Below are 23816 nucleotides of genomic sequence, written 5' to 3' on the forward strand. Positions count from 1 at the left end.
TATGAAGAAACGCATTAATGTAGGTTAAGACATTGGTACAATATCCAGCCCATTCCAAAGATCCAGGTGTGAAAGCTGTCTCCTGGGATCCCAGGAGCTGGATCACTCCTTTCTCTTAATCCACCCAACTTCCCCTCCCTGCCTTCCGATCTCCACTGGGAGATTCATTTTGCCTAGCAAGTGACAGATAAAATCTGGTCAACGAGCATCCATCATGTTCTAAGCTAGATGATCTCAAAGGGCACTGCCAGCCTGGCCTCCTAGGTCTTCAGGCCCTTTGCAAAATAATGCATGTTAGGTTAAGAGTTCAGGCTCTGGAATCAGGCTTCCTTCCAACCTCAGCTCTGCAACACACCAGCAGACTGAGAGGAGGGACAGAAACCAATGTAAACGTGCAGATAACTTAACCTCCCCCCATTGGTTTCATCTTTTTTATAAATCAAGGGTAGTCATAGATGCACTTCTTATAGATGATGTTTAAATAGGATGTGGCCCGTGAAGTCTGTATCGCAGAACCAGGATGTGGGGTGTGGAAGAGTCTCAGTGAATACTACAGCGTATTTTTCCAAACAGACCAAAATTCAGATGCCATAGGGGAAGAAAATCAAGGTAATGAGAAATGAATGAAAGCAAATTTCAAGAATGAGTATCTATGGCACTCATAGCTCCATTAAAGAAAAAAAAGTGAAATAAGCAGGGACAGTATAAAAGACTGCAAATATATCTAGATGGTTAACATCAAAAAGAAGGATTTTTGTTGCTGTTGTTGTTAATGAGCTTTGCCAAATAAAACTGTGGCTTTTATTACATTTGGTAGGCCTGTTAATTAGAGTCCTACTGGCAAAATCCAGCCCTTTTGATACCCTTGATAGATGCAATTGGGCGTCAGTGACACAGAGAAGGAGTTACACATCCCTTGTCTTCTGATTTCACTGCATCGCTTGCAGAATCTCTCGGATAAACTACAGACACTAAAAACTTTCACAAAATAGCAGAAAACGTTTCTGGAGAGCAAAGCATGCGAGGCCATGGCACCGACTCTGGGGAATGAACAGGAGCCCACGTTACTAACTCAGGAGGACCTGGGGAACATCTGAAGGGCTCAACTTTATATTTCAATCCTGGAAATGTATAGATAGCCTAGCTGTTTTGCACAGTTTCTGCCAGACCATAAGAAAGGATGCAGGCTACGTTCCCAAATAAATGTGTGCTGCGTGTCCACCACATACAACACACCGTGAGCGGTGTGGGGAATCCAGGGATGAATGAGCAACACAGCCATTCCCTACTGACAGTCAGGTATGCAACAGAAGTAAGACAGAACATCGCAAGCACTGCCATCCACAGGGGCCGTGGGTTCCCATCAGTAGTGCACTTCTTTCTGGTTACAAGATAGGGAGCCGCTTTCTGGGATAAAAATACCGTGTGGCATCCAACGTGTATTGATTGATCAATCAATAATCACCCAGAAGGGAATCTCTGATACTGCCATGCTAAGGGGGCTTAAAGTCCCCCTGAGACCTGTCACCAATTTTAAAAGTAGGGTCTTAAATTAGCAAAAAGAAGACATCATGTTTATCAGATCTGCATATGGCATAAAGTTGGGAGAGAGCTAGTGAATTGACGACGAAAGCAAGATTCAGAAAGATCTAGCAGGCTGGGAGGATGGCCTGAAACCAAGAAAAATGTAAAAATTTGTATTAAAAAACCAAATATATAAAAACAGGAGGAGAGAGAACTGGCTCAGAAGCAGCCTATGTGAGAAGACATGGGGAATGATTAACTGAAGCTCTTCTTGGTTTGACTACAAGCTTCTCTAACGAAACCAAATGTCATCATTAAACCCTAGTTTCTTTCAGGGCAGGGATCACATCTTAAATATTTTAATATCCTTCCTTTGCCTACCATAGGGCCAAATACAGAGTATGAGCTCTATAGAACTTTCTTAAACGGGGTGAAAAGTGAAAAAGCTCAAAGTAATAGGGCTCCACTAATGAAGCGGTTGTGGTCAGAAGCACCAGGAAAGGCTGTCCACTCTCCTCTCATGTACAACCTTCCTGAGACTGCTCTGGGCTTTCTCCTCCTGTCTCCTTAAGCTGATACCAAAATCAGAATCGTCTGCATGACTGAGAAGGCTGACCAGATGCCTGCCTAACCTCTGGTCCCCCGGACAGGACTCTGCTTGCCCACACAGCTCCAGCCTTTTTGGTTCCTCCCAGGCCCCTGAAGGAGTGCTGGACTCTGCAGGGAAGACTTCTCCCTCCAGCCCCCACCTACACACATGTTCTACCTGCTTCTCCTGCTTCACCCTCCCCTGAACCGCAGCCCAGACCAGAACCCTCTGTTGTACGCTCTCCCAGTCCCGACTTGTCCCCTTTCTAGCACTTACCTCAGTCCTCATTCAACGTCAGTCGTGGCACTATTGCTTACCATCTGTCTCCCTGCTGCAGCATGAACTCCGTGAGGGCAGAGGCATTGGCCATCCTGTGTCTTCACCCCTGTATCCCAATTCCCCGGGCCAGTGTTTCTCAAACTTCAGTGCCCATGAATGACCTGGGGGCCATGTTAAGCTGCAGATTCTGATTCAGTAGGTCTGGAGTGGCGCCTGAGACCCTGCGTTTGTTCCAGACAATGCTGATGTTACTGGTCCTCCGATCGACTTCGAGTAGCCAAGCCCTGCAGCTCATGTGTGCTCCCTGCCTTAAAACCACCCCCTTCTTCCCATCTCCCCATGTCTTCATGGGATCCCCTCGCATCTCTCACTCAGACAATCTGGTCCCCCAGCTGGTCTTCCTGCCTCGGTTTCCTAGAGGGCTAGCCCCTGGGCCACACACCCTCATAGTGTTTTTCTGTGATGTAAGCTGAATCATGTTTTCCCTCTTCTTTCAAGAACTTTAGAGATGCCCTGTCACCCTGTAGGAAAAACCAACAAACAAAAACCAAGTTTCTAAGTCTGGCATTCAAGGCTTAATCCTGCCTACTTTTCTGGTCCTACCTCTCCTGCGTCACCATCTTATACCCACACTCTTGCCCTCTCAAAGACTTTGTGGATCCTTCAACTTACGAGGCTATTCCATTCCTCCCTACCTTTGCTCAGGCCATTGACTTTCCTTGGAATACCCTCTCCAGCTCCATCTGCCTGATGGTGCAGAAATCCACACTCTGATCCTGTATGAGAAGCATTTCTAGGATTCCTCTCTCATGGAGAACTGGCTGCTCCCTCATTTGGGTTCTGCTGTGGCTCCTTGTGCTAAACTAGTTTATTTACAGGGCAGCCTTCTCCTCCCTGGCAGTGAGTCCTCTGAGTACAAAATGGCATCTCATTCACCCTTGTAACCTTCATGCCTGGCACATGGCTGGTGCGTAAGGCATGTGTAACACGAATGAATGAGTGTTACCATGCTCTGCTCCAAATGCCATATTTTAAGGGGGATTCTTCGACACAGAGGAGTCCTTCTAAGGAAGGACCATCAGCATTGGTCCAAAATCCCCATGAAAAACAGTTCAAAAAATGGCCTAAACGTGAAGCCTAGAGAAAAAGATGTGCCGGCACATGGTAGGTGCTCAATAAATATTTATGGAACGAATGAACAAATGAGTCATAAGAGCTCTCTTCATACAGAACTCTCAAATAAAGGAGAGATTACATGCATTCTGAATTATCTGTAGTTCCAGAAGTTCGAACATTGTATCAAAGGCAAAGATCTCAGTCCAATAAAATGATGAATTTTCTAACAAGACCAAAATGTACCAAATTTTACTTTCTCTAGGAGCCACCTAAATGATCCCCTTCTTTTACAAATATAAAGACTAAGTGACACGGCTTAAGTCTCGGGACCAGTAAGAATTATTTTTGTGGCAAATGACAGGAAAAAAAATTAAGTTTGGGTGATTTATTGCTTCAGATGGAGTCATTAAGTGCCCCTCTTTCTCCTCCCAGCCCCCGCCTTCCCCTGTGCTGACTTAAGTGTGAAGACCCTCCATAGCTCCAGCTCACTTCTCCCAGGACAAGGGAAGGACATCCTCCCACTCCAGCGCTCCTCTGATGGAACCATCTGGAACTGTGGCCCAGCGAAGCCCATGGCCCCAGGAAAACGGTTCTCTGGTGGAACAGAGGATCACATAGCAATGTTGGCCCCAGGGCACCTGAGGGAGGAGGACAGGGACAGGACTGAGAATGGAGGAGAGGGCAATTTCCCAGACTAAGATGGGCTACGAGTTACCCAAAGGAAAAATAAGAGCAGGAGACAAAAACCACAGTTAGCCACCATGGCCTAAATCCTTGCTTCTATAATAAAATGTGTAACTGCACTCAATATTCCATTTTTTGCACATGATATAAATTTGGTTGACAACCACTGGTTATTAAAAACTCCCAAGCAATTCAACCTACATTTTACTAACCTGGTAAGAATTCACTAGACCAGAGGACCTGAGCGCACTGATCTTCTTTATTCATTTCTTCAAATAAAATGTTATTGTATTGAGGATATAATGATGAGAAAAACTGTCCTCATGAAGCTTACGATCTCATAGAGCAGGCAAATAAGCGCAAACACAATTGCAAAGCAGGTGACAAGTAGTGTGAGGCAATAACCTATTTCCATATGACTGTATCAAGATATAAAAAGATAAAGCAAAAGTTTAGTCAAGTTCTTCACGACTAACTGCGTTTTCTTTGCTAACTTGACCGGCCGCCTCTCTGAGTGATGATACAGATTGGCAGAAAAGTTTTTTTTTGCTGAAGTGATCTCCACGTTTCCCTGGCCTACCAGGAGAAGAATCGCTATCCACTGGCTTGGAGCACTCGGTTTCAAACCTAACAAACACTCACGGACGTCCCGTCGTGGACACTGAGGTCACCACCTTCAGAGCACAGAAAACAACAGGTTACTTTCATTTTAGATGAAATGAGCAGCTCCTATCAGTGGCTGGGTCTATAAAGAATACAAAAGGAGAAAGTGAGGAGAAAACAATGTCTCGACTCCCACACCATTGAATTGCATATGTCACCCATACTTCCGACTCTGGTCCTGCTTGACTCATTTCTCTCAGGCGGATGTTTTGAACTTCTACCGCGATCCCACAAGGGGTATGACCTCTCAGATGTCCCCTTTGCTGTGGACATTCTTGTCTCCGTCTGTAGTGACAGGGCATACTACTCATCCTTCAGAGTCTGCAGCACGTGAGAAGGTCGGGGTGATACTCTTCTCTCAGGCTGAGAGCACCGAAGCTCTATTTTACTTGTCTCTCCAGCCTCGGTCATATATTTCAAGTTAGTTAGGTCCTGAATGATGGCAGGGGTAGTTAGGTTACTAAGTTTACCAGGATTCTGTTCTCTGCGTTTTACCTGATTTTTAAAATTTTTTTTAAAGATTTTATTTATTTATTTGACAGAGACAGAGACAGCCAGCGAGAGAGGGAACACAAGCAGGGGGAGTGCGAGAGGAAGAAGCAGGCTCATAGCAGAGGAGCCTGATGCGGGCTCGATCCCATAACGCCAGGATCACTCCCTGAACCGAAGGCAGACACTTAACTGCTGTGCCACCCAGGTGCCCCTGATTTTTAAAATTTTTCCTGTTGCTCATTGAAACCTTAGTCGCTATGAAGAAGCACACAGTACTTACACTGAGTCCAGGAACATCTAGGAAAGGACTTGGATTATTTTGTTATCCCTCTTACAGGAAGCACAGATGTGCTACTCTCAGGTGATCCAAGAGGCAAGGGGTTCCACTGTAATTGCTGGCCCACAATGTGGGCCCAGCTGGGCTGACATTTTAATTTGTCTCTTTTGTGGCTTCCATTATCCTGGGGACCAAGGTATAAACGTGTCTGGAATCACAATTTGTGGAAAGTTAGTAAAATTTTGGAACAGTGCCAGGACCATTCAGTGCTTGGGATGGATTTCTTGGAGACTCTCCAAATGTATGGGTTGTCCGTTGTGCCTTGTGGCCAGACTTGAGTCTAGAGTAGACAATTAAGTTGAAATTATGTTTACTGCAGCCTAGTTGCACAATGGAAAAAAACTGAGGTGAGAGGTCTGGAGAGGGTTGCTTCAGTGTTTAGGAGACTTTCGAAGGTTCCACAGAGGCATGCTGTTTGCGTGTGGTGAAGCTTGGGGATGCTTAGAAAGCAGTTACTATATAAATACAAAAGATGATTTAAAGGGGAAATGATGGCTGAGGCTGGAAAGGCTCTGGGTTTTGGCAACTGTGCTGTCTACTGAAAACGAAGGTAGCTCAATGTGATAAACAAGAGCATGGCCTTCTGGTTCAGCCTGGGTTGCTAAAGCACCTTCACCACTTGCTGGCTGTAAGACTCTGACAAAGTTTGCTCTTCTCAGAAAAGCAGCAGTATCGTGAAGTTAGGGTTAAATTAGGTAATACATACAAAACGTTCAGCATAATGACTGACGTTACAAAGTGTTCTGCCAAGCCTTATAAGGAGACAATCTAAAACGTTATATAAATCCAGTAGGTTATAAGGCTTTTGGGGTCTCAAACCTCCCTGGGAACTTGATGAAAACTATGGGTCCTTGTCCCTCAGGGGGAAAATGCACATATGCAAATTTTTGTGCATACTTTTAGGGAATTCAAAGACACAAGGCTGTACAACCATAGACTTTAGAGTAAGATCCTTTGTTCTAGGGCTAAGACCATTCCAGAAAGAGAGAGAAAGTCCTCAGTTTTATTTATTTTGTATAATTTTTGATCATTTATAATCAGAGTTACATAGCTTTTAAGATGAGGAAGGGTTTTTTTAAAGATTTTATTTATTTATTTGACAGAGATTGAGAGAGCACAAGCAGGGGGAGGGGCAGAGGCAGAGGGAGAAGCAGGCTCCCCGCTGAGCAGGGATCCTGGATGCTGGGCTCCAACCCAGCACCCTGGGATCATGACCTGAGCCGAAGGCAACTACTTAACTGTGAGCCACCAGACACCCCTGAGGAAGGGATTTTAGCTAGTCTAAATCCCCTCCCTCTTTTTTGGAATAACAACATTAAAATCCTAAGAAAATATTTGGTGTTTTAGATAAACGGGGAACTCTATCAATTTCACATTTCTATAATTTAAAAAATAAGTTCTCTTTTTACCACCTACGCTTCATTTTGAGATATTCTTTAAGATTTCTTGTATTTCCCCTCTATTCCTAACCCTGTACTCTGAGATACATTCATAGCCCTCAGAAGCTCACGTCCATTCAAAGCCCCATTATGAATACAATGACCATTTTCTCTGTGTATTTTAATTAGCATATCAAACTACTCTGCTGTATCCATTTGATATTGTGTTATTTGTTGAACTATATAGCTAGAGTATAACTTCATCAGGTAGGAATTCGCATTAACAGAATTATCGAGCACCTATAATGGGACAGGTTCTGTTCCCTTCTCCTAGGATTCATGAATGACTAGAGCCCAGACAGAGATGTGTGCATCATACAGCTTACAGTCTAACGATGAAAATGATCTTTTCTTTCAGATGAATATGACTGGGGTTGAGATTAAGTTTGTGGACAGAAACAGAGGTAACCTGCAAGTTTTCAGCCAAGCAAATGTCACCAAAGCCTCTACTACCATTCCTCAAGGACACCTGTCTTCATTTGCTGAAACTATAGTTGGCAGTGTGGACAGCACTAAACACAGACTAGCCAAAGTGTGTCCGCAAAATCCCACCCATAACTTCCCTCTTGCAGGAGCAAGAACAGTAGCAGTAGATAGGCCATGTTCAGGAGGTCATCCCTTGGTTTTTCACTGCAAAATGTGTTTAAGCACTTCTATTTTGCTTCCAGGATACTTTGGGTCACTTTTGAGGAGAAGGTGAGCAAGAGAGCAAAGGTCCTGGGGTTTAGCAATTTGCTGTAGTTAGAATGGAGCAGGGAATCTGGCTGACAATGTGGAGAAGCAGCAGATTAATTCAAGGGATAGGACACTGGAACATGAAAAACTGGAAGGAGCTCAGATAAGTGACAGGGCCAAAGGCAAGAGACATTAAAAGCCTTTGAAACCCTGTGCTTTTGTTCAATCTGCTTCTGGAGCCCGGCAGCAGTGATGACACAAAGTCAGCACCGCTAACATGACGCTGCGATCCACAGGCTCTGGGCAATTCACCTGATCTCACTCAGGATAGGGGTAGGATGATGTTGCTGCAGCCCCGAAGACAAAGGACAAAGACAACAGAGTTGAGGTGGTGCTGGCAGGTCGGGGCTGGAGCCTCCAGTCACCTCAGCTTCTTGTCCTGTCTAGGGTACAGATTGCAGGGCTTCTTTCTGAAGCTACTTTGGATAGCACCAGCCTTAGGGAAACTACAGCACCAACACAGCCACGCCTCGGCCTTCCCTACGTTGCTTTTTCTACCTAGAAAAATCTTACCCATTTTTGTTACCCTCCACATCTAGGACCTTATCTTTATCTGGCTAAGTATACTCCCTAGTTCTTGGGAAAAGGGGAGACATTCTTCTCAGTGTTATCAGGAGAATCCAACTCAGACTTCACTTCGGCCCTTTCTTACCTGAGAAGTCACCACGCAATGGGCTAAGACCTACAGTGGAAAAGCAAAAATTAGGTTCATGACATCCAAGGAAGGTGAAATTAACCTAAATGAGTTGCATCGTTTGTCCAAGAGAACAAAATTATTTACTTACGACTTGGTAATGCAGTGACCTTTCTTACATGCACCCGTAATTGGCAAGCCACAATATTTTTGGCAGACGACTTGCTTATCTCCTCTCCCAGGGAACACTTTGACAGACAACAGTACAAATATCCTGTCGCCTGGGTCCTTGGTTTTGTAAACAACCAGGAAAGAAATAAGGCGTTTTGCCTGATGACCAAGGCAGACTCACAAATAAGCTTCTATAAACTTCTATAAACAGAGGGCAATCGTAAAAGGCAAAGATGACAGAACCGATGGCTTGGTCCTTGCTTTATATATCTTGCCCATTATACCACCCAGAGGACCCTCTCGGCCCAGACCCATATTTTAAAAAAACAGACCTATTAGTATAGTTAAGCTGTTGCTTGAGTCATACAGAATACATCAGGCATATTATCTTTCATGATTTTGTTCATAACACAAAAGGTAGTTGCCTCCCATAGACTAAAACTGGAGATCCTCAGCTATAAGCTAGTAGGCAAAATGCTTCAAATATTTCAAGGCGCTCTATCTCAGAATTCCAGCTCTTTGTTGGAAATAATATGAGCTGGCAAACTGCAATTCTTCAGTCAAAACCTTAAATAATAATGATGACTGGCTATCTCTAGCTTAGAAAAAAGAGTTTATTCAGCACAAGACACATAAAGGTATATACACATATGTGTGTGTGTGCACACACTCACCTATATACATGTACAAGGCCAAGTTCCAGAAAAGACCATCTTTCTTGGGGTGCCTGGGTGGCACAGCAGTTAAGCGTCTGCCTTCGGCTCAGGGCGTGATCCTGGCGTTATGGGATCGAGCCCCACATCAGGCTCCTCCGCTATGAGCCTGCTTCTTCCTCTCCCACTCCCCCTGCTGTGTTCCCTCTCTCGCTGGCTGTCTCTATCTCTGTCGAATAAATAAATAAATAAAATCTTTAAAAAAAAAAAAAAGACCATCTTTCTTCGCCTAGAGAGAGGTTAGAATGAGGAATACATTGCTCGTTTCTGCGAGCACTTAAGTTCTTCATTAGTCGACGTTATCTCTGACAGGGAGTTCTCTATCTTGGAATGTGATTGGATAGGCTAATGGAAAACAAAAATGTTCTTTGCAAACACAAGTGCAATAAAGATGCTTAATGACAAACCTTGCCCGTTATCAAGTACTCGAGGCCCTTTTAAATCAAAACAACCAGTGGTAAATGGTATCAGGGAAACCAGAATATTAAAATTCAAGTAAATTGCAATTCCTTTTGGAAAAAAGATTGTTGTATGAGACCTTTTAAAATAATGATAGTTAACATTTGTTAAGTGCTCATAATCGGGGGAACACTGTTCTATGCGTTTTACATATATTTTTTTCACTTACTCCTCAAAAAACCCTATAAAGTTAAGTACTAAAAAATGAAATTTGAAGAATTTTTGATCAGTGACTAGATTATACGATACTGTGATAGAACAAAAAGTTTTCAGTTTCACCCTTACAGAGCTCTTAGACACTATATTCCAGGTCGCAGCTAAAGTTATCCTTGTATAATAAGTGAATGCTTCCATGTGCTTCCATTCCTCAGCACTATAGTTCCTGATAGAACATCTCTGGGTGTTCATGCTTACTCGGGGAAATAGAAAATGCAAAGTGACCACTCTTGTCTATTCAGTAGTTATCTCATCCACAGCAAGTCCGACACAATCAAAGCCTTCCAGTATTGCACAGGGAGAAGCAATTTCCTTTAGTCCCCATCCTCAACGTTTTCGAAGGTGTGGCAAGGCACACCTGCAAAGATGGGCCTCATTGATAAAGTGAAGTACCTCCTTCATTTTCCAAGGGCTTAACATAGCCTAAGAACTATTTACCTAGGAGATAAAGGGTCAGGGGTTGCGGAGCTGCAAATGAGTCTATTATAAAGGAGAGAAAGAGAGAAGGGGGAGGAGAAAGGAGAGAGAATGAGAGAGACTGACCTTAGGAAGGGAAAGAAATGGGGCTCTTGCACAGACAAGGCATATGAGGCACAGGAATGAAAACTCAGAAAAGCCCAGATCTGTTAAGGCTAGTGATGGGCTCTACAGAAACAGCTGAGTCATTTAGGCACTTTCCACATCTGGCAAGTTGAAGCAAATTAAAACACTTACACGTGGGGGTGCCTGGGTGGCTCAGTGGGTTAAGCATCTGCCTTCGGCTCGGGTCATGATTCTGGGGTCCTGGGATCGAGCCACGCATCAGGCCCCCTGCTCATATGTGTTTATATTTCCAAAACAAAATGACCTCCTAGTATATGCCTGGTCCCCTTTATGCCCCATAAAGACCACCACAGTGATCTTTAACCTGCAAATTAACACAAAGTTCAATTGTGATACCCTCATTCACTTTATCTTTTTTCTCGACTACATGGTTCTTGGAAACTTTTGAGGAAATTGAACTTTAATTTCTCTTTTTACTTTTTAAAACATCTTTTGGGTTCAAAAACCCTAGGCCATCATCAAACTGGGACAGCAGGCATTAAGTCTAAATGAAGGAGCGCTTTTTGCCTCTCTTCACATAGACACATGAGAATCACTTGGGCATTAAATGTGAAGGGGAGAAGCAGTTTGGGTAATAGATGACTGATCCCCACTCTCCAACTAAGAACACAAAAAGTTTCTAAAAAGTTTGAGGGTTATGCAGAGCAGACTTTCTTAATGAAATGTGGGCTGTAAGAATTTTTTATGTGCAAAAACTAAAATGGGGTTTTCTGGCCGAGTGAGTTCTAGTTCTTTCTTTGGGAATGCCTGACTTTCACATCCATTTACTAATGAGAACTAAAAGTAATATTTCATATTTGTAAGTGCTTGACATGAAAATGAAGGAAGACTGTTTCAGTCAGTCTCGTTTGGTTGACAGAAAGTGAGGTGCACTCAAGTTACTTCACAGAGTTGGCAGTGGGAGGAGATGAGATGGGGGAAGGGAATCGTTACAAGAATACACAGCAAGGACTGGACCGGAAACACACCAGGACTGGAGGCATCTCTAAGTACTCGTGTCTTAGTGCCTTCACTTTCTTTCTGTGTGTTACTCCAGCTTCCTCAACCTTCACTCTCTATCTGTTCTGATCCTTCAAAGTTTGAGCCTGCATATGGTTCACGGCATCCTCCCACAATCTGACTTTGCTGCCAACTGGCTGAGTGTCTTAGCTTCCCATTGCCAAATCTCCAAGAGAGGCATCGGATTGGCCCCACTTATCATTTTAAGCTAGTCTATACAGATGGCTGGCCGGGTTACAGAATGGCTGCCTTCAAATCAAGTGTCTACCCTTTGGTCCACGCATCTCAGACAAGGGGCAAACACATAGCATGACTATTCAGAAGGAGGCCACCAGCAGAAAGATTTCCTTAAAGGAGGATTTGGATGGGACAGGTTGAGCTAAATATCTCTAGTTTGCTGGCAGATTATGCGGAAACCAGAATATTCATCTTCCTTCTGAGAGGAACTCAACTAATCACAACAGACCTGGACTATTTGCAACTTGGCACATGAGAGTGACAGCACCACCTTCTTTCCTCTCCCTGTTCCCTCAACTTTATCACCTTAACCACTGTCTACCACCATCTGCACGACTGACCAAGTGCCTAGGAATCTTCTGACTTCTATAACAAAACATAAGTAATTTCAGCTTAGAGGGCCAACAACAGTATTTTTCATATTCCAGGACCACTCAATCATTTTATTTTAGAGTAACATGCCAGTGAGCAATAAAATATCAGAATAAGGATAATAGATACTACTCTGCCTACTCCCATGGCATTTATATTAATAGGAATCCAATTAATACAGGTGCCCAAACTATATTTGGTGAGTGTTGGGAGATCTAAATCAGCTGACCTCACCATTTGGTAACCTAATACAGAGAATTAGTTCAAAGAGTATTCACAATAGGGGCGCCTGGGTGGCTCAGTTGGTTAAGCTTCTGTCTTCCACTCCGGTCATGATCCCGGGGTCCTGGGATCGAGTCCCATATGGGGCTCCTGGCTTAGTGGGGAGCCTGCTTCTCCCTCTGCCTGCCACTCCCCCTGCTTGTGCTCTTTCTCTCTGACAAATAAATAAATAAAATATTGTTTTCTTTTTTTATAATTTTTTATTATGTTATGTTAGTCACCATACAGTACATCTTTAGTTTTTGATGTAGTGTTCCATGATTCATTATTTGCATAAAATATTGTTTTAAAAAAGAATATTTACAATAATGGCTGATTGTATAATGCCAAGGCAGGGTTGCAAAAGACTATAAACCCTGGCATCAAGCAAATATGGATTCAAATCACAGCTGTCTTGTAATAACTGTGGGACTTCGGCAAAACTGCTAGTCCCCATAAATCATTTGTAAAGTGGATATAATAATAACCACTTCATGGGGGTTTTGCATATAGTTAGGCAAGATAATATTTATAATATTATTTAAAATAAATAAATATTTAGACAAGATAATTTAGGCATAAGTTATTGCAAAATGACTGGCACACAGTAAGCACTCAATAAGTGGTAGTAATGGTTTCCATTACTATCACTATTTTGATTATAATATTGTTACCATGGGTGTTATGGGGATTGCAGAATAAAGATGAGAGATATGAGGATTATCTTCAAACACCAGACAGTCTTAAGAGAGATGACACAGACATACATCTTAGAAGTACAGCATACATAGAATTTGCACATACACAAGGGGAACTCAACAGAATGGTGGACTAAGTGGGAAATGTTATGTGAAATAATGTTTAGTGACAGTCTTTAATCGGGAAAAGTAGGTTCAAATTCTGGTGAATTTTTAATAAGGATCATGCCTCTTCGAAAAGAAAGGAGGGATTGCTCCCGGTGTAAAAGTTTATCTGTTGTAATGTAAAAAGCCAGGATGCCTCGGATTTTCATAACTGGAGCATGAACTCTATGGAAAGCATCGAGAATCGCAAATGGAACGGACCTACTGGATGGAATACACGGAAGTCACCATCAGAAACTAGGGGACAGCCCACTGCTTGGATGCACATTTCACTTCCCTGGGGAAGCCTCAACCAGGCTAGGATCCCCTGCTGTATATTCTCTTCCTGTGTTTTCCCTAATAAAATACTCACTATATAGTGGCATTATTTGTTTAAAGCCCATCTTCTGTGCTCGGTTGTAAGTTCTGTAAGACCCTAACTCACTATTCATCACTTTATTTCCGGGACTAGTCACGTTCCTGGTACATGGTAGGTACTCCACAAATATATGCTGAGTGAATGAATGCATGAATGCAAGAATGAATTAAGTAATGAACATGGAATTCAGAGGTGATTTCATCATACACTGTTCTGCATCGTTCTCTAATATTTATAAGGGCTAGTCCTAACTTCCTGTTGACATTTTAAATTGCATTGAGACACAGCAAGAATTCTGCATCATATGTCTCTACCACTATGAGACATCCAATTACAGGCATAAATCCTCAAAGGGTCTTTCTGAGCTCTTTGCTAACAATCCTTTTTATCCTCTACTCTCCATATTCTATCTTCTATTTTCTATACCAATGCAGAGATTATACCTCAGTCTCACTATTAGATTATAAACAGGTCTTTTGCTATTTTTATCACCAGGACTTACTGCCTGGTAACGGTCCCATAAATAAATGAGTGAATAAGGGAATATTTGGACAGCATATATTTCAAAGCATACTATCAAAACTTGCAGCCTTCTAGAACCTCACAAATTGCTGTTGTGATTCCGAGCTTATGTTCATGTAGAAATATATCATCTCAAGCCAACATTTTATCTTTGAAATTGCTGTCTTTGTTGTTACCATTCACACAAATGTTGAAAGTTTTTTCTTGCTAACAAGGCAAATTTTACCTTTGCATGAAAATATTTTTTAAAGATTTATTTATTTATATGAGAGAGAAAGAGAGAGAGTGTGTGCATGCATGCGCGTGGGCACAAGGTGGGGAAGGGACAGAGGGGGAGAGAGAATCTTCAGCGGACACCTTGCTGAGCACAGGGCCCAATGTGGGGCTCCATCCCAGGACCCTGAGATCATGACCTGAGCGGAAACCAAGAGTTGGACGCTCCGTTGACTCAGCCACCCAGGCACCCCTGCATGAAAATATCTCTACAATTTTATAACTTGAGAACTTCTGTTGGTAAAAATAACATGCTCACTTGTTTTCTAGTTAACAAACTCTAATACATTCAACCATTTCATCCAATAAGCTTTTTTTTTTTTTTTAAAGATTTATTTATTTATTTATTTGACAGAGATAGAGACAGCCAGCGAGAGAGGGAACACAAGCAGGGGGAGTGGGAGAGGAAGAAGCAGGCTCACAGAGGAGGACCCTGACGTGGGGCTCGAACCCAGAACGCCGGGATCACGCCCTGAGCCGAAGGCAGACGCTTTAACCGCTGTGCCACCCAGGTGCCCCTCCAATAAGCTTTTTTGAGCACCTCTTAGGTTCCAAGCGCTTGAATTACTCAGATGCATGCAGAAGACTCGTCCCTGAAGGCGGTCAAAGTCTTCATGTACCATAGTCACATTCAGAGGGTCTGAAAGTTGAAGTGCAGACTGTTCCTTTCCAAGGGCCCCTTCAGTCTCACCTTGGTCCTGCACTTTGACTCCTGCAAATCTGTCGTAATAAACTACTACAGTATTGAAGACTTCTGAGTCCACAAATTATAACTCCTCTGTATTCCCATTAATTAGATCCTACTCCCAACCTTCCTTACTGTCATGTGGATTTTTTCTATTTTATCCATCCACTTTCATTTTTAACACCTAGACAACATATTTCACAACAATCTTTCTTTAAAATATATAAAATATCTCTGTGAGTTTCCTCATCTCTAAAAGAACGATATTGAGAATTTGGGACAATGAATTTGGAATACCAAGGAGAAAACAGATGAACAAGGAGAAATAATCCCAGAGCAAACAAGGGAAAACCAACACAATTCTGACAATTTTGAGAAGAGAACTACTTTAACTTTCTCTGTGCCTGCTTGAAGAAATGCTCCTACTTCTCCTATATCCTGCTTACACTAGATTCTCTCAGAAATACTAAGACAAAACAGATCCACAGAATTTTAGAGTTTGAAAAGGTCATTGCAATTCTCTACGCCAACATGGATTAGCCACAAATATAATGAAGTTTAAGCCTTAGGGTCCATCGCTAGCATTGGCCCCTTCCAAGGCCCTGGGAGAGGTCCAAGCAATGTGTTCACATGGTCACATTTTTAATTAAATATCAAAAGTAAGCTATTTTAACCATTAGCTTAAAATGTACGTCCTTCAAACTCTGCAACCCAATGTACATCCTTCGAACTGCCCCTTGTGCTGGTGGAACTGGGAAAGCTGTGGGTATTTTTGTCACTCTGGCTAAGGAGCAGTTGAGGTGGAGACACTTTTGGCCTGGGTTTCCTGGGTTACATCCACATATATGTGGATAACAGCCATTTCACTGTGTGGTTGTTTCTTTGAGTTGTTCCTGTGTAAGGATGACTTCCAAACAGTTTCACTGTTCATTGGGCCAATTTACCGGCATCAGGTCACAAAGATACAGGATTAGAGGCTATTTCATGACACATATATGTCTTAAGGCATTCAGCACTGGAAATGTATGGTAGGGAAAAGATAAAATTATCTTTCTATTCTCTCTGGAGAAGATAATACTGCAAAAATCATTGTCATATGAAGAGGAAATCAGCCCCCAAAATGTAGGAAAAACATAATAAAGGGTTGTATCAGATAGTTAATTAATAAACACTTATTTGAATTTTGTGATGTTTATGGTATTTTCACCCTTTTAAAATTTATTGTGATTTTGTTACTGATTTTAAGTATTTACTTTCATAACTAATTTTTCATCTACAATTTTATATTCTTTTCTTTAAAAAGGTTCTCATTATATAAGCTTCAGTCTCCCTAAAACCTGGATTTGGCTCTGGCCCTACTTAATTACCTCTCCACATTTAACAGGTGAGGCCCAACCATACCACATAGTTCATAGCAGTACTGAACTAAATCCTAGGTCTCCCGACTTTCCGTCCATTGCTATTTTAACCCACATTATTTTACTTTTGAGAAGTCCCCCAATGATCAAAGACCTCCACTTAAAAAAAAAGAAGCAAAAAAAAAAAAAAAATCCCCTGACCACAGTATGTAATAATAGTTAACACTTATATAGCATTTCTTATATGTTAGGCATTGTTTGAAAATATTTTACATACAGCTCATTTAATCTTCAAACCTAACTCTGACTAAGCTAATATTAATATCCTCATTTTCAGAACAAAAATTTGTCCATAAATTGGCGAAGTAAGTAGAGCAAGGTCACACTGTGCAGAGAGCATAACATCCTCTGTATTGTAGAGCTAGCAGCAAACGTTTTTTGTGGCCGAACAAATGTTCTAGGCACTTTGTTGAGCGTTATAGTACATTATCTCATCCAATCTGTACAATCACCTATTAAGATATGTAGCATTATGACTCCATCTTAGAGAGGAGAAACAGAAGTGTAGAGAAATTAAACGACTTGCCCAAGATCACATGTCTCATAAGGGGCAAAGTCACTACTTAAATCCAAGCCTGACTCTAGGGCCAGGGCTTGTAGTCTCTACATGATAATGCCCATCAAAAGAAAACACCCTCGATGTCCTTCTACTATTACCACGTCCCCTGTGCTCCCTTTCTCCTAAAGTTACAATTAGAATGGGCATGTGGGCAGAATTAGATTAAGGAGTGGGGTTAGCACCATAAAGGACATAGTAACCCCTTAGACAACTGTCCTCCACCTTGTGGGATGTATATATATTATATATATAATCCCATTGTGCACACACATGCACACATACACACACACATATTTAGATCTTAGTGGAATATTTGTTCTTTAGAAAATGAGCTTTGGTAAGAATTTTCTCGGTGGAGATGAGGGTGTGTGTGTGTGTGTGTGTGTGTGTGTGTGTGGGCATGTACCTGTATATCATGATATTCCTTGCATCTGATCCCTGTCCTCAACTTTTGCTATCCCTTAGAGATGGCAAATTTATTTTTGATTCATTTTCTGTGATAAAGTTAAGAATGGCAATCAGCAGATCACTGATTGAGATGCTGAAGAAAGTTTATAGAGGTGGCAAATTCCTACAAACGGCAAGAAGATAACATAAATATAGTGGCAAAAATGTAACTTCCAGGGAGTGACAGACACCTTGGTAGAGAGTATTCATCCAAAACCATATAGCAGGTGAGCTCCAGCAAAAGGTTGCCATGTGGCAATAGGAGTGTAGTGTGACCAGATCTGACAATTTTTCAAGGGAAACTGGAAATCTAGATTTGGGGTGTTAAAATCTCCTGACTTGTAAAAATTTTAAAGTAATTCTTTTTTTTTTTTTTTTCTTAGCACTGTGCTGGCTCACATTGTGCAGGCCAAACAAACAACAACAAACCCCACATCTGTAGGCCTCTCCCTGGAAGTCCGCTTTGTATGGAGTTAAATGCAGGGAACTCTGAAATGGGAAATTACAAGAAACAACCAACAGAAATTTGGATCTTGGTGGAATATTTGTTCTTTGAAAAATGAGCTTTGGTAAGAATTTTCTTGGTGGGGGTGAGTGATTCAGGGTGTGGGATGGACATGGGCACTAAAGCTATAGCCCTTTTGGATCAGATGCTCTTAATTTCTCCTTTGGAGTAGTATTGGTCTTGGGCCTTGGGAAAAAAATAGCAGGAATCTAATTAACAGCTCAAAGGGAGCAATCAATTTACAATTGTGTGAAGTGCAAATTCCTTTGTGCACGAAACAAATTACAGTATTTGCAAATTTGTAAATAATGCAGCACTTTCTGCTATCCAAATGCTTTGGGTGCCCCCGGGAAGAAGGAAAAAGAAGTCTGAGAAGGCAAAATGTTAGAAAATGACCTATTGTCTCAAGAAATGGAATTTTAAAAATATCTTTAGTAATTGATTTTTTCAATTGAATCCTTATTTAGGAACTATAAAGGGGCCCAGTTCTTAGGTCAGTAGGAGAATATCTAGAGAAGTAAACAATTTCAAGTCCAAAGGTCACAACATGTTATTAACAGGGTACCTCCTTTCAAAATTACTGAACAGGGAAAGTTGCCCCCAACCTTCCCTGCCTGAGTTTCTGGCAAGAACTTTCAATTAATAAAGGCAATAGCAAGGCCCAGCCATAATAATCATTATGTTTAATGTCAGAGAAGGAATCAGTGACTGATAAGGACATGAATCCAGCCAATCTGCTTCGCAGAAATGATTTTGACCACTCAATTCACAAATATTTATTGGGGTCCTTTTATAAGATGCTATCACTGTTATTTGAGACTAAAAGACGCCCTGGAAGAATGCATGGTGTATTTAGGAAAGTAAGAGTGAAAACTCATTATTTTTTTCCAAGATTTTTAAAGCACTTCTCTTCCTGTCAAGCTAAGAATTGAGAATACAAAGTAGGAGTGCCCGGGTGGCTCAGTGGGTTAAGCATCTGCCCTCAGGTCATGATCCTGGGGTCCTGGGATCAGTCCATCTGGCTCCCTGCTCAGCAAGGAGCCTGCTTCTCCCTCTCCCTCTGCTGTGCCCTCTCTCTCTCTCTCAAATAAATAAATAAAATCTTTTTTTTTTTTTTTAAAGAAAAGAGAATACAAAGTAATTGTAACTTCATCCCTGCCCTGGTGTTCACAATCTAATGAGAAAACAGAATTTAAAGCCAATCATTTCAATACTGAGATTGTGCTAAAGAAGAGATAAGAGGATGACACCATAGACACTTCGATAAGTGCTTGAGTCCACCAGGAGATCTTTCAACAGGAGATGAAAATCACCAGGCGGAAGGGTGAGGAAAGCATTAGAAGTGGAGGTAAGTGGACTATTTATGGGCCCAAGGCAAGAGAATGACAGTTCAGATTTGTGCTTTCCAAATGATTCTCTTCCCCATGTTCTCATTCACTGTGGGATGAGTGCAAATTGGTTAAACCTTTCCACAAAATATTTTAGCAAATTGTAACAAGAGCCTTAAAACATATTCACATCCTTTCAGTTAGAAATTCCATATCTAGGAATCAGAGGGGTTGCCAGAAACTTATGTATGAGGAAGCTTATCATAGCATTATTTATAACCATGAAGAACTGGAAACAGCCTCCATGTTCAATAATGGGGTAATGGCTAAATACGTCATGGAACATGCAAGCCATATGATTTTAGGCACTATGTGGGGGGGGAAATCACATTTTAAGAGAATATTTCAAAACAAGCAAAAATTATTTCTAAAAACAATGTCAAACAGTTAATAAAGTATCATCCTAATTTTGTAATGAGAAAGTTAAAAAGCACTTCTCAATGTGGTTGTAGTTTTCACCCATATCTTACTTTTCTGAAGGTCTTTCTTATTTTATACATACCATACAACAAAAGGGAGGGAGTTTCTCCTTGTCCTGTGTGAAATCAAATGAACTGCCTTTTGTTTTCTTCCCTCTTAAGAGTGTGATCCAGGATTCACAAATTACTCTCTTAAGTCACATTCTCTTTATGATATCCGGGCTGGTGAGAAAAGGAAAGGAGATCAGGTAAGGAATGGAAGAGAAAGGAAGGATCCACAAGTTAAACACTGACATGAGCACAGACAAGAAGGATGATTGATGGGAGTGGGGGTTGTGAGGACCAGAAGAAAAGGTGGAGGTTGTGTCCCAAGAATGAATTACTGGATTGAAGATTTTAGCAGTGAAACATAGACACATATATAAGGGTTCAATATAAGAAATGTCACACTGTTAAATGTCAAATAAATGGCCCTCTGGATAATTAAGTTTACAAAAGTTTGGAGGAGTCTGGTGGAGTGATCCATCCTTTGGTCACGTACATGTATCAATGAAGCTATTCCTCTAAAACCTCCCTTTAGCAATCTTTGTCAGAGCGGGTAATGGTGTAGATTACACTCTCTTGGCCATCCTTTCTGGGGAATTTAGTTACTGAAGAGCTTTAAGAAAGTCATTGTGAAAGGATTTTAACTACTAAGTAAGAGGAAAGGTTATACGAAGAATATGATAGAAAACAATTTGAATCTAAAATACTGTTTGAGAAAATTCAATCTCTGCACAAAAATTCACTTCATCCTTCAATATCTCCTATTCTTTAAAATGTATTCATATAAAATCTGCTTTACAAGAGAGAACCAGCCAGGAATATAGCCCAAGAAATTTACCACTAAATGGGGACACATATGTGTTTCAGTTCTTAGGAAAACTGTGCTGTGCTAACTTTCTCCCTGGATTTCTTGGTTCCCTGCTTTGAAGAGCAGGTGGTGATTTCTCTCCTTACCTAATTTTTCTTGCTTTTGCAGTTTCTAACTGATTGTTAAGCACTTTCCCCTCACCACTGCTATTCTAGGTTATATATGTCTACAACAGCGTCAAGTGACCTTTAGCTATCACTAGTTAAATGGATCAACACATTTATCCAACCACATAACTTAGACGCTTCAGGGGTTTCCCAGTCAATTTTAATCTATTTAAACCTGACACTGGCAGATTTCCACTTCCTTTGTTCCTTGTGTGGACTTGGTTTATGTGTGTTGGTCTCTAAAAGGGACAGAGGAGGCAGCTGTTGAAAAATGAGATTGACAGTTTTAACCACACAATTTGGTCTAATAGCTTTGATATGCTAAACTTGCTAGCACCTCCAAGTGTACCTTTCTGATTTTGCATTACAACACCACACTGAATCCCTAAGGAAACGGGGGCGGGGGGTGTGTGTTTGTTCGTGCGTGTGTGTGTGTGTGCGTGTGTGTTTAATTAAAAAGAAAAGGAAGAAAAGAAAAAAATGCAAACCAGTGACACCGTTCTTTTACATCATCTCCAGATTCATTCTGCGGACTGCAGGCCTTCACAAATCCCGGTCCACTAGAGACCTTTAAAAAAGGAGAAGCTGAGAATACAGATCATGTTCTAAAGAGCGAAAACAGGTGATGTCATAACGTACAGTCCTGTGTGGTCACAGCCAAGGCCGGGTGGGGAGCTGGGGCTCCAGTGAGCACGGAGCTCCGCGCCAGTGGTGAAGCAAGTTGTCTCCGGGGCCAGGAGGACACCGGTGGGGACGCGGCACCAATCAGGTTCTCGCTCGGCGCCTGCCTTTGTTCTCACTGGGGAGCAGGTTTCCGGGCGTCTCGCGTCGGGAACCCGCACTGGATCCGCACGCGCGTTGCTGGCCTCCTCGAGAGACTTGGCTCCCCCTTTCGCCTGTACCCCCACACTCTGCCAGCCAGAGTTGTCCCCCAATTACATGTGCCCTCTCTCCCTAGAGCGTGGACGCCAAAATCCTGACTCACCATTTTTAGCTTTAGAAGAGGCAAGTCCAGCCCAATAGTTTACAGACGATTTGTTCTCTGAACCTTCCCTCCCGAGCAAGGCTCTGTGTTCTCCATGTTTCTGATCAACTGTCTCAGAAAAGACCATTGGGTGTGAGGATAAACCTGTCTCTTTGGCCCTTTCCTTCCTGACAAATAAAGGAACTTTCATTGCGGAAAGGACTGCGAGAAGGTGCTTCAGATGGAGGAGGAAACCGCTAAACCAGAGGTTTTGTGTCTCCCCTCCGCAACTCGATTAATGGCGTAAATATATCTCAAACGTCTATCCCTACCCCCAGCCCAAGCCTCAGGTAATTGGTCTTTTGCAAAACAAGGCTCAAGATGAATGATGCATAAAGTTCTTTGAGATCCCTGGATGCCAAGCACTACGTGACTGCGGTCTTCTTTACAGCTAAGCTAAGATTCTGGCTGAGAGAAAGCCTAATCACTGTCCTGATAGCGTGAACGTTTTAGCTACGGCCTCGCTCCAGTGCCCAACCTTTCTCAAGAAACCAGGAAATATTTAGCTCAGTTTTAGACCCTCTAGCGAGGCTCTAGCTCCCAGCTTTTTCTCTCACTCTCCTTACCATTTTTGCAGGGACCTAGAGAAGGGGGCGTTGCTTGTCTTCGGGGAGGGGCTGGGCTTCCAGGGATAATTTGCATACGACACACCCTCTTCCTCTTATTGGCGGAGCAACACAAACTGTATTCCCTTCCACCCCACTACCTAACTAACCCGCCATCTCTCTCCAGTTCCGAGCCTCGGAGATAAACTTAACTTGCCCGGAGATTCAAGGCGTTCTCGGCCTCTGTGATTGGCCGGCGGAGCTCCCAACCGGGCTCTGGTTGCTCATTGGCTGTGGGCTAGCGGCCCAGGGGCGGGGCCGGGGCTGTCCGAATGGCGGGAGGGGGCGGTACCGGAGCGTGGAGGTGGTGAAGGTGGTGGGGAGGCGGGGGCGGGGCCGCACTGAGGCGCTGCGGCGGCGGCGGAGGCGGTGGCAGCGGTGGCGGCTGCTCGTCCTAGCCTGGCGGGGGCGGGGGTCTGGAGGATGGGGGCGGGAGGAACAACGGGCCGGTGAGGAGCAGCCGCCGCCGTCTCCGCCGGCGCTTAGGCAGCCGCCGCGGTGGTCGCCTCGGGCAGCGCCGCTCACTCTCGGGCCATCGCTTCCCATCCCGACATTCCGCGCCCGGGGGAGGCTGAGGCTGAAGCGCGGCCGGCGGCAGGGGGACGGTCCGACCCGGCAGCGGCGCGGGCGGCCGCAGTGATACCCGGCCTCGCCGTCCGTCTTCGCCCTCGGCGTCCGCAGCCACGATGAACCGGGGCGGCAGCAGCCCGTCGGCCGCCGCCAACTACCTGCTCTGTACCAACTGCCGGAAAGTGCTGCGGAAGGTACGGGCTCGGCCTGGGGTCCAGCCCAAGAGGGGCGCTTCCTGCCGGCGGGGCTCGGGCTGCTCGGCCCCGGGGCACACTGTTGGGGCGAGGCTTAAAGGGATCCCAGGGCACCTTCCCCACGCCGACACCGAAGAAGGGGGCGTGGGTTGAGGGTGGAGGTTTGCACTGCTGCTTTTTATCTCCGCCGGGACAGATGCTGGTCCCGAGGGGTTGGGGATTTTTTTCCCCGATTTTCTTTTTGCTGCCAGTAGTCTGTTTTGCGGCTCACCTCCCTGCCTTGCCACCTCCGGCCTGCTCTTCGGGCGGAGGGAGGGAGCGACCGGTTCGATCCTCCTACCGGTGCTGTAGGATGGAGGTCGGTGCGAAATCTGAACAGCCTGGTCTGGTCTTGAGGAACCTGGCTCCCTCTTTGCTGTGTGGCTAACTCTTGGGGGGGGGGG

General features: G+C 43.4%; 1 protein-coding gene across 1 annotated transcript in view; it reads left to right on the forward strand.

The window, feature by feature from the left end:
* The first annotated feature begins 23047 nt into the window (after window positions 1-23047).
* The window catches only part of SESN3 (sestrin 3), a 74422-nt gene continuing 73653 nt past the window's right edge, over window positions 23048-23816 (forward strand). Inside the window, exon 1 of the mRNA XM_040630979.1 lies at window positions 23048-23373. Coding sequence (XP_040486913.1) covers window positions 23296-23373 — 78 coding nt within the window. The 5' untranslated portion in view covers window positions 23048-23295. The remainder of the gene's footprint in view (window positions 23374-23816) is intronic.

The sequence above is a fragment of the Ursus maritimus genome, unplaced genomic scaffold (genome assembly GCF_017311325.1).
Source record: "Ursus maritimus isolate PB19 unplaced genomic scaffold, ASM1731132v1 scaffold_16, whole genome shotgun sequence".
NCBI classification, from domain to species: Eukaryota; Metazoa; Chordata; class Mammalia; order Carnivora; family Ursidae; genus Ursus; species Ursus maritimus.